At 36.0% G+C, this 14,863-nt stretch overlaps 1 protein-coding gene across 7 annotated transcripts in view; it reads left to right on the top strand.

Moving 5' to 3' along the window:
* The window catches only part of ATXN2 (ataxin 2), a 111,031-nt gene that overhangs the window by 62,502 nt on the left and 33,666 nt on the right, over nucleotides 1–14,863 (top strand). For all 7 annotated transcript variants that reach the window (XM_063086741.1, XM_063086746.1, XM_063086744.1 and 4 more), the window contains 6 exons: nucleotides 1,237–1,415; nucleotides 3,326–3,535; nucleotides 5,817–5,999; nucleotides 8,008–8,205; nucleotides 8,782–8,889; nucleotides 9,233–9,303. In XM_063086741.1, the coding sequence (XP_062942811.1) occupies nucleotides 1,237–1,415; nucleotides 3,326–3,535; nucleotides 5,817–5,999; nucleotides 8,008–8,205; nucleotides 8,782–8,889; nucleotides 9,233–9,303 (949 nt within the window). The remainder of the gene's footprint in view (nucleotides 1–1,236; nucleotides 1,416–3,325; nucleotides 3,536–5,816; nucleotides 6,000–8,007; nucleotides 8,206–8,781; nucleotides 8,890–9,232; nucleotides 9,304–14,863) is intronic.

The raw sequence follows: 14,863 nt of genomic DNA, 5'->3' as shown, positions 1-14,863 counted from the left end.
GGATGTACAGTGATGAACAGCCAGTCTCAAAGAGCTTGTTAAAGAATAATTATCAGGTGGGGGTACACATATAACATAAGAACAGTACAATATAATTTGCTTAGTTAAAGGTGTGTTCCGAATACTAGGAACATCCAGAGTGAGGAGGAGCTAACATAATGGAGATGACATTTCGTGATAGGAAAATAGGGTCTGTCTGCCACTCAGCCTGTAGTACAGAAGAATTTCCCACTTGGTGAGAAGCCATGTGAGAGAATCTGGCCAGCTCAGGAAAGGACTGGCTGTTTCACATGCCTAGAACATAGCGGCTGTGTTGGGTACAGTGGTGGCAGTTGGCGATAGAAGCAGAAGTAGTTGAAGGACTTGTGTGCCATGCTAAAGAGAACCCTTTAGGCTGAGGTTAGGTGAACAAACCCTGGGGCATTGAGGACTGGCTGGAACATAGAGACCAGTTAGTGCATTGAAATAGTTCAACTGTGAGAACTTGGTAACCAATAGACTGGGGCTGGTGATAGGAAGGTTAGAAAAATTCGGGATGACCCTGAGGTTTATTTGATAACTAAGCAAATTGATGCTTGTACGGATAACGGAGATAGGAAACATGGAGCAAGTTTGAGGAGAAAAACAATGACTCCATTCATATGACTTATTGCATTTGAGGGGCTTGTGGATATTTCTTTTACCCATGAACATGTATTGAGAAACACCTGCTACATACCTTGTAGAGTAAGAGATACTTCCTATCTTCAAGGCACTCACTGCTTAGAGTCTGGTGATTTGACTTGACATGTCCAGTGGGAGATATTGAGAATTTGGGACTGGCAGTGCAGTTTGGTATTTATCAGTATTGCTGACACTGAAGCTGTGAAAAACCGCAGAACAGCCAGAGAGAGAAGAAGAGATCTCAGAGAAAATAAAGTTGGAAAAGCCAAGGACAAAAAAAGTTTGAAGAAGGTAGATCAAATTGATAGAATCAGCCATAAAGAGGTAAAGTAGGATGAGAATGAGCACACAAATGTTAAACTTTGTGCTAAGGAGGGTAATCTGAGGGAAAGGAAAGGCCAGAAGCTAGAACTCAGGGTAAGATGGAAGAACAGGGGCATCTGGGAGTGAGTCTAGTTTAGTGTTGAACCTTTTTATAACAAGCATTTTCTTCTGCCTAAACTACTTTTAGATATGTTTCATTACCCTGGTACCTTTTAGGATAAAATGATTTAAAGGATCTCTTATTTTCAGGGAGAATAAATATATTCCTCCTGGACAAAGAAATAGAGAAGTCATATCCTGGGGAAGTGGGAGACAGAATTCACCACGTATGGGCCAGCCTGGATCGGGCTCTATACCATCAAGATCCACTTCTCACACTTCAGATTTCAACCCGAATTCTGGTGCAGACCAAAGAGTAGTTAATGGAGGCAAGTATTTTGACCAAATTTGTCAGTGTCATTGATCTAATAAATTGTTTTCTAAATATGTAAAACAATTTACATAATTGATAAGAATGTGCTCACTTTTAATGATTTTTGTGGAGTAGTTTTCACTTCAGAATTACTTCTAATTTGCTTTTGTGGATATCAAATTATAAGTCATTGGTATATGTAGTAGTATTTAGCATGACAGAGTACTCATGTACTAAGATAAAATGCTTAATATAACTAAAGACACTCACTTTGCCAAAAAACACCCCACGTATAAAGAAATTGGAAACTTTGTGTAGGTTCTCAATTTTAAGAACACTGGATAATAGAATTATTTAGACATAATATATATGGAAAATATTAATCTGGGTGAAACACTCAGTGGTTAATATAGGTTCATTTTCATTAATTGTTTATATATTCATATTCTGCTTACTTGGATTTGAGGTATCTTATAATACAAGACATGACCGAGAGTCATGTGAAGAAAGTGACGACAGAAATGTGCTTTAAAAACAACAAAAACAGCTCTTAGTCCAAAGGTGGCTGTTGTAGTTTAGCAACTTAAGTAAAAGAAACTTGAGTCTTCAGTAGGAAGACATTTTCAATTTTACCTCTATATCTAGATTGAATATAGCTCATAGGTTATAGATGTCTTATGTAAGTTGGGGATACTGAACAGCGGATGGTATGGAAATATAGTATGCTACTAATTTAAAGAAAAGAGTGGGCATTCAGTTTTAGGTATTTAAACTTGGAAAGTTAGATAAAAATAGAGAACACTAAGTTTCCAATTTCATTTTTTTTTTTAATTGAGTAATTTCTCCAGAATTCCTCTCCAAATGAACACTCTTGAGTATTTTCTGTACTTAGTACTGGGGGCGAGATTTCTTTGCTCACTGAGTAAAGACTTTTAGTTGTTCATAAACAGAATTTTCAAAGTAAAAAACCCAAAGCGGGCTGGGAAATGTAGATACTCAAGTGTGTGCAACCTTATGGAGAGGAGACCTGGGCTGGTTCCTAGGATTAAGGTAAGTGATGTGATATTAACTGTTAGCTGTATTTTGACCTGTGCATATCTATCAGTATCTATTTATTTGGTGGTGACTGCTTTGTTGTTTACTTGTGTTGTTTATGCAGTCTGTTGTTTAAGCAGTTGTTATGCAGACTGTTTTTAAGCTATCTCTTAGATAAGTGTTTAACTACATAAATTATTTAGACAGTTCCTTTTCTTTTTCTAGTTTAATGAGATTAAGGTGTTTTTTTTTTTTTTTTTTTTTTTTTGAAAGAGCAATGAGTAACCTTTGTTACTCCTCTGACTATACAAAATAGAAGTAATGTTTTATTTCTACTTAAGTGGGACTTGCTTAATGAGATTTCAAACTAAACCTTAGGTTCAAGTATAAACCTGATGAAAATCATAGATGCTTGTAAGGAACCAGCATTTTTAATTGTATATAGTTGCTGCTGCTTATTTTCATTGTTTCCAAGCTAAAACTAATGTAGTAAATAATCTTACTCCTGAGTTGGAATTATTTTGATTTATTGTGTGAGATTATCTAGTGTATGTTGTATTCCTTTTAGAAATTTATTACTGAGAAATAGTTATAGAAGCAGGATTAATAGGCAGAGTCTTAACTGTCTTCTTCAATAGTATGTGTAGATCCTGATTAACCCTTTGGGAACGTGTACTCATTTAAAGACTTAATTTTAAGGAGGTTAAAGTAAAATGTGAATTTATGTCAGTTAAGTTATGCTAAAACTTATCACAAATCAAATGACTGTCCTCAAAGGGTTAAAATGTACAAGAAATCATTTTTGTCATTTTACTTTTTTTTCTGTTTACTTTTTTCCCTCATTTTTTTCTTTAGTTTTTATACTTTCCTTCATATCATTTGTTCTGTCAGGTGTTCCCTGGCCATCGCCTTGCCCATCTCCTTCCTCTCGCCCACCTTCTCGCTACCAGTCAGGTCCCAACTCTCTTCCACCTCGGGCAGCCACCCCTACACGGCCGCCCTCCAGGCCCCCCTCGCGGCCATCCAGACCCCCGTCTCACCCCTCTGCTCATGGTTCTCCAGCTCCTGTCTCTACTATGCCTAAACGCATGTCTTCAGAAGGTACAATACCACAATTTGTTCATGTTTTTGTTTGTCTTTGTTTAACTCCTATGTGAGTTTATAATTACGAAAGTTTCCTCTTCATTATTTAATAACCTATAATTTCCGTGTTTTAACTTCAGTTTATTAAAATTATTTCTATTAACCTTTTGTTCATCAGAGAGAAATTTGATAAATGCTGTGTGAAGCTATGAACTATCCTGAATTGTAAGAAAGGGGGTTTATCTCTGCCTGGTAATGATGCTCCTTTACAACCTCAGATAGGTCTGCCCACAGCCTTCTTCCTCCTAATTTAAACTGTATACAGTGGTTAATGGGAAATAATGAACTTCCTTCACCCAGTCTTAGACTTATTGTAGAACCTATCATTTTACAGCTACTTGGCCAAGGTGCTAGTGAACTTTCCTGTTGGCCATGGGGAGGAAAGGTGTTTTAGGATTTTTTTTTTTTTTTTGTAGCTGCATTTGTATATCTATCCTTAGATTAAAATACAAAGTTTGTTTTTAGAATGCCTGAGGAATTCTAAATTTAATTAAGTAATTTTTAAAAATTAGCTTTATAGTATTAACATAGTAAAAGGCTACTTTAATCTGGGAGAAGTCCTTGATCTAAGATAAAATTGATTGAAACCCAGGTTTGAGTTTGAATCTTTAGGGTTTTATTTTTTTTTCGTTGTTGTCAAAAATAAGAATAAAGTCTTACAATTCTTATTCAATATTTTGGTGCTAAATTCACCATTACTACATTTCCAATACATGGATGTGTTTAACATTCTAATTTAAATGCAGTACATAAATTAAAAACCTGTTTTCTGAATGATAATATCCAATATCCTTTTGTTATTAGGACAGTTCAGAATATTTGTATTAAAATTTTAATCTGATTTGTTCATTAAAATCACAGTTGATATAACTTACAGTGGGACTAATAAAGTTTTCCATATAAACTGTTTCCCTGGAGAAAATTATGCTGGCTGCTTTTAAGTAGTTGCTGCCCAGGCAGAGAGGTCACGTGACGGTAACTGATGCATTCGTCCTTGAATAGCAAGTTTTACTGACTTTGAAGGTGACTTCCTTACCCCAAAGTGCCTCTAATGGTGACCACTAAATGCAAAGTTCAGATGAAATATTTATTGCAGCCATCATTTGACTAAATGTTTATATCATGAGAATGTATTAGATAAAACATTGTTAATAAGTAAGATGTAAGGCCTGCTCATGGACTAACTATTGACACAGGAATATACCTTCTGCATTACTCAGGGATGATAGATATCTCCAGTTGAAAATTATAGTCTGTAACACTAACATTGTTTTAAAGGTCATGTCCATGATTAAATTTCTATTGAGGACACACATTAATTTGATGTTCTAAAGAGTTTGGCAGTAGGGTGGGGTTGAGGAGCCTTGGCTTTGACATTATGAATGTTTTTGCACGGGGTTAGCACTGTCAGACTTCTGTGGTGAGAGCACTTCTGTTCTGTCCACTGTTTTCTCTTGATGGTTTGGTCTAATGCACAGTAAACTGCTTTAGAAAGAGAAATCACTAATGGAGTGGCAAAACAATGATACAGAATTTTGACAATTCATATAGTGCAAATGTTTTTCCCAATATGTCAATTATTTTGGTCTTATAAATCATGCATTAACAGTAGCATTTTCAGCTCACAGCCTGTTGAAAGTGCTTACAGGTGAGAACTGTTGTAAGCCATGAGTTGTAAAATTGATGGTCATGCAGAAAAGGTAGATAAACTAATATTTTGGAGAAATTTAAGAGGAGTATGTACATATATTTCAATAGTATAGAGGTATATAGGGATTAATAGTCTTTCATTTAACAATATATTGTAGAAAATTTGGTGGGGGAAGGTAAAATATATGGTAAAGTCAAGATTATTCCATCATGTAACCATAACTTTTATTAACATTATATTTCTTTATTTTTATATGCCTACAAATAATGGATGTAGATTAAACAGATTGCTAAAATTCTTGTAAGAATTATGCATTTTATTGTTTGATTTCTTACCACCAACTTCATTCCCCCTCCACCCCCCCTTTTTAAAAATAAAGTAAAATGTATTTATAAAACTTTGTGGCATTCCATGAAATAATTCTGAAAGAGTTAATATGGCCAAAAATATGTAAGGCATTTTTAATTTTTTTGACCAAGAAGAAACTGTGCAGTGAGCAAGTGATAGAGAGCATGTGTGTGTATTAGCAGAAAAGTAATACTGATGAACATTTTGGCATTTATGTGATATTCACTGTTCCTTTCTTAGGGCCTCCAAGGATGTCCCCAAAGGCCCAGCGACACCCTCGAAATCACAGAGTTTCTGCTGGGAGGGGTTCCATATCCAGTGGCCTAGAATTTGTATCCCACAACCCACCAAGTGAAGCAGCTACTCCTCCAGTGGCAAGGACTAGTCCTTCAGGGGGAACATGGTCATCAGTGGTCAGTGGGGGTAGGTAACACTTTACTTGGGGCATAATGACAGTGTTCATTTTATAATTATACTAGTGTAAAAGGGCTGAGCTAAAGCTCTGTTTGAGGGAGTGTGTATATTAAAAATACAATAGTGGAGGGCCGACCCTGTGGTGCACTCGGGAGAGTGCGGCGCTGGGAGCGTGCAGCGCTGGGAGCGCAGCAGTGCTCCCGTCGCGGGTTCGGATCCTATATAAGGATGGCCGGTGCGCTCACTGACTGAGCGCGGTGCGGCCGGTCACAAAAAGACCAAAAAAAAAAAAAAAATACGATAGTGGAAAAACAAGGGATTGGGAAAACTACATTTTTATTCTGGGCTCCACAACTTATTCATCATGGTAGAGCAAGTCATGCAATCATTCTGAATTTCAGTTTCTCAATGAGTAAATCAATTCTTGCCTGGTCTATTTTATGGGCTTGTGTTGAGATTTCTTTGAGGTTCATAAATATGAATATAATTTGTTGTTTTATAAAGTACTACTCTAATATAAAGGCAGTCACTGTATGTAACACTTTGGAGGGACCTTACTTCTTTTTAAACTGTGTTCATTGATTTATTCCACGAACATTTGTTTTGGTCTTACAGTGTGGTGTGTTTCTATAGCGTCTGTGCTATACCAATTCCTGATTGTATTTCACTTACAAGGAATATCAAACATAAATGAGGGGCCTAAGTTTTATTTGTGATTAGCTTGAGGGATATGCTGATAGTCAACAGCTATAAAAGTGTAAAAATTTCACTTTGACAAGATTTCAGTTAGGCTAAGGTTGCTTTGGCTACTTTGCCAATTAATCCTTAATTGTTTGCTCCCATAATAACCATGGAGAGTTAGAGCATGCAATGACTGCTTTGGGGCCGGGGGGTAGGAGGATGGTCCTTAATCAGTCCTTAGAATCTTAAAAGAAAAAAGGTCTTTAAATTCAAACAAAAAAATACCTAGCTCTGTTAAATGTCTGTTTTTATTTAGTATACATGGTCTGCTCAGCTCCATGTGATGTACATTCATGTAATTGTACTGTAAATTCCTTTGTACGTTCTATTTTCTTCCTTGGTCTTCAATTATCTTAAGATTTAACAAGAAAATAGAAATTTAAAAAATCTTCTTCAGCTGTTCTGTTAATCCTTTTATTACTCAGATGGTCTGGCAATGAATTTGGAGAGTAACAACATGATTAGAAGCAAGAGAGTGAAAACATAGTTGTTGGAGATACACCCAGAACAGTGTTATAGTTTTGCTCTTTATACTAATTGGAAAAAGGATAATTGTTGAATAATAGTTTCCTTCCGTGACTCTTGTGACTTAAAAGAACCATTAAAGTGAAGAAAATTGAAACATTTTCTCTAAACCTCTGAATCTGAGCTCTGCAAATAGGTTTATAATGGAATATGAAACCTGTTAGATTTTTATTTTGAAGTCATGGAATATCAATCCCTGCTTGCAGTATCTAGCTTCCCCTTTTGACTAAATTGGATCCCTATTTCCTTAGTTACTGCACAGTACATCTTGATGTAGCAAGAAAGAACATATAGGATGGGCTACAAGCTGCTGAAAGGTCTGATAGTGTATTATTTGAAGGAGGAAGGAATAAGCCTGCTTATTAGGAACCCATGTGACACCCTCCCTCGCACCCCCCATTTTTGTTAAAGAAACAGTTCAACTTTTTAGTACACAGTTGCTATCTTTATCTTAAAAAGTGGCATTTATCTTAGGAATCCAGTTTCCAACTTCATTCAAAATACTGCCTTTCAGAATTAATACATTTAGTTAGAAGGGAAAATCACAGTTGTACTTAGGTATTAGTAATTGCTGTTGTTCTTCAGATACTTGTGTTCTCAATTACCACCAAGCCGCCGAAGACTTTGGGAAAGAAAACAGGGTAAGGGGCTAAAGAGTGGGGGCTGTCTTACCTACAACTTCAGAGAAGGCTCTTTGAGAAAGTGACATTTGAGTTGAAAATTTAATAAATAACTTTTCCCTTTTTTCTAGTTCCAAGATTATCCCCTAAAACACACAGACCCAGGTCTCCCAGACAGAACAATATTGGAAATACTCCCAGCGGGCCAATTCTTACTTCTCCCCAAGGTGGTATTATTCCAACTGAAGCTGTTGCCATGCCTGTTCCAGCTGCATCTCCTACGCCTGCTAGTCCTGCATCCAACAGAGCTGTTACTCCATCTGTTGAGGGTATGTGAGAAAGGTCTTCCACATCCATAATGTCCTTTGGGAAGTTGCATGTTAGAGGTTAACTTTATATGAAAAATTCTGTTTAATTTGTGGATATGTATTTTGAATGCACATTTAAAATTTCATGTAAATGAAGTTAGTTGTTTAAGTAATACTGCAAATTTCATGTATCTTATTTTTCAGTGTCTTTTGTTATGAAGGTTAACATTCCTGGGTATTAAATACTTACATTAATTTTTGGGGGACGGCCCATGGCTCACTTGGGAGAGTGTGGTGCTGATAATACCAAGGCCACAGGTTTGGATCCCTATATAGGGATGGCCAGTTAGCTCACTTGGGAGAGTGTGGTGCTGACAACACCAAATCAAGGGTCAAGATCCCCTTACCAGTCATCTATTTTAAAAAATAAGTAAATAAATTCTTGGTGTTTGATATGATTTCTACAAAGGAGAAAAGCTTCTGTTGAAATGAAAATACAGTATTCTTTTCCAAAAACATAAGAAATCAAAGTCTTTTCCTATTTTACTTTTCTAACTTCTGTCTAACTGAATTTTTTTTTTTAAAATTGTTTTCTAGCTAAAGATTCCAGGCTTCAAGATCAGAGGCAGAACTCTCCTGCAGGGAATAAAGAAAATATTAAGCCCAATGAAATATCACCTAGCTTCTCAAAAGCTGAAAATAAAGGTTAGAGTTTTTAAAAGTCTTTAGGCGTAAGTACAGAAATAAGGAGTATGTCTAATTTTGTGCCCAATACAGAGTATTTTTTAAAACACTTTCTTAGTATTGTGTAGTTTGACAAGTGCCAAAATCTAATATTTGAAATTGTCGTTCTTTTGATTGTAGTTCTATTCTGATTTCTAATATTCCATACTAAGAGAATTTTAAGTTAAAGGTTAGAAATGAGGGCTGGCTGGTTAAGTTGTTAGAACACCAAGGTCAAGGGTTTGGATCGCTGTACCAGCCAGCCACAGAAAAAAATAAAAAGAGAGAGAAATTAATCTGTATCTAACAGTTCTTAATTTTACAGGTATATCACCAATTGTTTCTGAACACAGAAAACAGATTGATGATTTAAAGAAATTTAAGAATGATTTTAGGGTAAGTGTCATTTCAACTAATGAATTAGAATTTTGAAAAATAAATAATAAACATTGCTAAGGATTTTTATAGTATCAGTTTACAAAAGTTCATTATGTATACACTCAGAAACGTTGAACCGTATGTATAGGAAGCTAAGTGCTTTTAAAGTTGTCCTTGCATATCCTTTAAGTGGGTTAACTAAAATCATGAGATTTGGTAAGAGCAATACAGGTGTAAAATGAGAGTATAATCCTATTATTTGAAGGCAATATGTATTGGATGTTCATTTGATTACTTCATTCAATGAAGCTAGATTTTAGTAGAGCAAGGCCAAGTCATTAGTTATCTGGTATGGCAAATGGAAGATGTACCGGACCCTGGTGTTCTGAGGTAGTTACAGATTTATACGTTGTCCACAAATGTATTAATTGTGGTAGAAATCTTTCTATAATATTATTTCTCTGTCTTAAGACAGGCTTTGATGAACGTACTCTAATCTCTCCTTGATGTCTGTTTCATCCTTTTGCGCAGTAGTTACTATAATATATTGTAGATATCAAGGTAGATTTTTGAGACCAACTTAAGAAATTGTCTTGAAACTGAGCCTTTTAGAGGGGAAAGATCTTATTGCCAGCCTTTAAAAAAAAAAATGGCTGACTTAAAATATTAATGAGTCAAAGACAAAAGGCAGTGTATTCCCAGCCTGTGTTCTAGCTTTCTAGAAATTAATAAATATTTTGCTAATAGCTTCATTCTTGACTTACTGGCAAAATCAAAATATTACCTATTATTTCATACTTTAGCACATGTATCTATTCAGCTTTAATGCTATTGCTAGTTGTTAATTTAAATTTTAATTTATTAAGCAGTACTTAACACACAGAAAAGATACAAAGAATAACAAATGAATGACTTTTTGTGCTCTACCCAGATTCATAAGTCTGGCATAGTTAAAGTCCTCTTGTGTACTTATCTCTTCTCAGCTGCTTCTTCCTCTTTCCTTCCAGACTGAAGGGTTTCTTTCTTGTGCAGTTCTTTATACTTATACAACATATGAATAGATCCCTCAGCAATGGATGTTATTATTTTGCATAATCTTAAATTTGATAAAAATGCTACAGGTATTTTTGCCCATTTGGGTTTTTTCCTCCAAATTATTAGTTTTTTTGTTTTTTTGTTTTTTTGTGACCGGCTGTACCGGGCTCAGCCAGTGAGTGCACCGGCCATCCTTATATAGGATCCGAACCCGCGGCGGGAGCACTGCTGGGCTCCCAGTGCCGCACTCTCCCGAGTGCGCCATGGGGTCGGCCCCGAAATTATTAGTTTTTTTTACAATCATTTAGTCCCCTCTTACACTGCATTTGCACTGAATTTGTTGTGAAGGAGATATTGTTACTTTGAAACATGTTAGTTTATTTTTCTAACAGCTTTAATGAGATATAATTTATATATCATACAATTCAGCCATTTAAAGTGTACAGTTCAGTGGGTTTTATTATATTTACAGAGTTGTGCAATTAATTTTAGAACTTATTCATCACCCTCAAAAGAAACCCCTTACCCTTTAGCGGTCACTACCCATTTGCCTCCAACCCTTCTCACACCTCCCTAGACTTGAGCAACCACTAATCTACTTTCTGTCTCTATGGATTTGCCTGTTGTGGACATTCATACAAATGGAGTCATGTAATGTGTGGCCTTTTATGACTGGCTTTTTTCACTTACCATGTTTTTAAGGTTCATACATGTTGGAGCTTGTATCAGTACTTCATCTTTTTTTGGTTGAATAATATTTCATTATATGGATAATACTACATTTTGTCCATTCATCAGTTGGTGGCTATTTGGGTTGTTCCCGCTTTTAATTATTATGGATAATGCTGCTGCGAATATTAGTGTACAGTTTTTGTGTGGACATGTATTTATTTCTCTTGCATATATACCTAGGAGTAGGATTTCTGGGTCATAGGGTAACTCTGTGTTTAACCTTTTGAGGAACTGTCAAGCGGTTTGCCAAGGCAACTGGACTGTTTTACATTCCCACCAGCAGTGTATAAAGGTTCCTATTTCTCCACATCCTTGCCAGTATTTGTTTTTATCTGTCTGTTTTGATTACAGCCATCCTTGTGAGTGTGAAGTAGCATCTCATTGTGGTTTTGATATGGAGTCCTCTCATGGCTAATGATGTTGAGCATCTTTTTTTGTGTGTTTATTGGCCATTGTTGCCTTTTTATTATTGGGTTGTAAGAGTTCTTTATATAGTCTTTGTACAAGTCTCTCATCAGATACATGGTTTGCAAATTTTTTCTCCCATTTTGAGTATTGTCTTTTCACTTTTTTGTTCCTTGAAGCACAAAGTTTTTGTTTTAATAAAGTCTAATTTATTTTTGCTGTTGTTGCTTGTGCTTTTGGTGTTATATTGAAGAAACTATTGCCTAATCCGTAGTCATGAAGATTTACTCTTCTCTTTTCTTCTAAGTTACATTCAGGGCTGTAATCCATTTTTGGGGGGTACATATTAATGGGGTATAGTGAGATGTTTTGATACATATGAGAGTACTTCAAAAAGTTCATGGAAAGATTAGTGTTACCTTTTTTTTTTTTGTCTTTTTGTGACCGGTAAGGGGATCGCAACCCTTGGCTTGGTGTCGCCCGCACCGCGCTCAGCCAGTGAGCTCACCAGCCATCCCTATATAGGATCCGAACCCACGGCGGGAGCACCGCTGCGCTCCCAAGCGCTGCACTCTCCCTAGTGCGCCACGGGGCCGGCCCTTAGTGTTACCTTTTAATTTTGTTTTTCCATGAACTTTTTTCAGTATCCTCGTGTATATATATATATTGTGTGATGATCAAATCAGGGTATTTATCATTCCCATCATCTCAAACATTCATTGTTACTTTGTGGTGAGAATTTTAAAAATCTTCTCTTCTAGCTATTTTGAAATATACCCATACAGTATTGTTAACTATAATCACCCTACTGTGCACTAGCACACCAGAACTTATTCACTCCTATCTGTGACCCTGTACCTGCTAACCAATCTTTCTGCATCCTCTCCTCCCTTCCACCTCCCTCCTGTAGCCTCTGGTAACTACTATTCTTCTCTCTACTTCTGTGAGACTAGCATTTTTATTTATTAAGTTATTGGCGGCTGGCTGGTATGGGGATCTGAACCCCTGACCTTGGTGTTATAAGGCTGCGCTCTAACCAGTGGAGCTAACCAGCCAGCCTGAGATCAGCTGTTTTAGATTCCTCATATCAGTAATATCATGCAGTATATGTCTTTCTGTGCCTGGCCCACTTCACTTGACATAGGGTCCTCCAAGTTCATCCATGTTGCCATAAATGATGGGATTTTATTCTTTTTTTATTGCTGAATAGTATTCCATTGTGTATATGTACCACATTTTCTTTATCCCTTGATTGACACTTGGGTTTATTCCATATGTTGGCTATTGTGAACAGTGCTGCAATAAATAAGGGAATGCATATATTTCTTTGACATACTGATTTCATTTTGGAGGAGTATATTCTCAATAGTGGGATTGCTGGTTCATATGGTAGTTTCATTTTTATTTTATTCGTGGCTGGCCAGTACTGGGAACCAAATCCTTGACCTTGCTAACTGGCCAGCCCTATTTTTAATCTTTTGAGGAAACTTCATACTGGTTTTTGTTTGTTTTGCTGGCCAGTACAGGGATGGAACCTCAGACCTTGGTGTTATCAGCACTATGCTCTCACCAACTGAGCTAACTGGCCTGCTTATAACTTTTTTTTATAGTGTCTGAACTAATATGCATTCCTATCAACAGTGTATAAAAATTCCCCTTTCTTCACATCTTCACTAGCATTTATCTTTTGTCTTACTGATAATAGCCATTCTAACTGGGGTAATATGATGTCTTATTGTGGGTTTGATTTGTATCTTGCTAATAATTAGTTATATTGAGCATTTTTTCGCATACGTGTTGGCCATTTGCATGTTTTCTTTTGAGAGATGTCTGTTCGGGTCTTTTGCCCATTTTGAATTGGATTATATGGAGGGTTTTTTTGCTATTTAGTTGTTTGAGTTCCTTATATATTCTGGATATTAACCCTTTGTCAGATGTGTAGACTGCAAATATTTTCTCCCATTCTGTAGGTTTTCTCTTCACTCTGATTATTTCCTTTGCTCTGTAGAAACTTTTTAGTTTGATGAAATCCCATTTGTCTGTTTTTGCTTTTGTTGCCTGTGCTTTTGAGTTCTTGTCCAAAAAATCTTTGTCCAGACCAGTGTCATAGGGCATTTCCCCTATGTTTTCTTCTAGTAGTTTTCTAGTTTTGGGTTTTACATTTTAGTTTTTAATCCTTTTTGAGTTGATTTTTGTATATGGTGAGAGATGGTGGTGTCTAGCCTCATTCATCTACATGTGTATGTCTGATTTTCCCAGCACTCTTTGTTGAGGAGACTGCTATGATCCATTTTGAGTAATTTTTTTTATGTAGAGTGAGGTGGGGTCCAAATTCATTCTTTTGCATGTGGGAATCAGTTGTCCCAGCACCATCTGTTGAGAAGACTATTCTTTCCCCCACCGGATTGTCTTCACATACTTGTTGAAAGAAAGTTCACTACAAAGTGAAAGTTTCTTAGTCGACTTTCAATTCTCCTTTGTTGATCTATATGTCTTATCCATGTATCAGTGCTATACTGTCTTTTTTTTTTTTTTTAATTTTATTTTTTTCATTGTCCATGTTTATGGAGTACAATGTGTTGTTTCAATGTATGTCCACCCTTACACTTTTAATTGTGTTTCTTTTCTTTTTTTTTTTATACTGTCTTGATTGGAGTTAATGTATTTTAAAAGACTATACCTCTTTATTTAACAGAAAATGTTTTAGCTTTTGTATTATAGCTCACAGCTTTCTATAAACCTTCGATGCTTGACTCTTACATTCCTGGTAGGAACAGCATTAAAAGTCTATCTTTTTAGGACTTCTAGTCTTACTACTTTTGGGGAGCTTGAATAATCAATTGTATTATTAAGCTTTTTTATGGATAACTCCATGATCCATAAGTGAACTTGAAAGCAAATAAACATGTTTTTAAAAACATGTTTGAGGGTCAGTTTTATAATTGTTATAAATAAATAAAGTAATGTTATTAGCTTACTGTTTAGTGAGTATTTCCTATGTACCAGACACCGTTCAAAGTGCTTATATGTTAAATCCTTTATTGTCCTAACATCCCTTTGAAGTAAATTCTGTTATTATCTGTAGTGTGTATATCAGGAAACTGAGGTGAAAAGAAGTTAAATAATTTGCCCAGAGTCACATGGCTAGTAGATGACAGGCCCAGCTATCTGGTTTTTAAGCTTCTAGCAGTGCTTTGAGTAGTAACGAATGCATAGTGCACACAGCATTGTTAAATGAATGAATCATCAGAGCCTCCCTTATGATATGCACATGGCCCTGAACTGCATTTGTTCACAAAAATCTCTAGTCTTTCATTGAAACAGAAATAGGAATACGCTGTGGGTTTTTGTTGTGTGGGATTTTTCCTTTTCCCTTGAAAGCCATCTGTAGGTTCTAATATAGCTA

This window comes from Cynocephalus volans, chromosome 2 (genome assembly GCF_027409185.1).
Source record: "Cynocephalus volans isolate mCynVol1 chromosome 2, mCynVol1.pri, whole genome shotgun sequence".
Lineage (NCBI taxonomy): Eukaryota > Metazoa > Chordata > Mammalia > Dermoptera > Cynocephalidae > Cynocephalus > Cynocephalus volans.
Note: the sequence above shows the minus strand (reverse complement) of the source record. Positions and strands in the feature narration are given on the sequence as shown.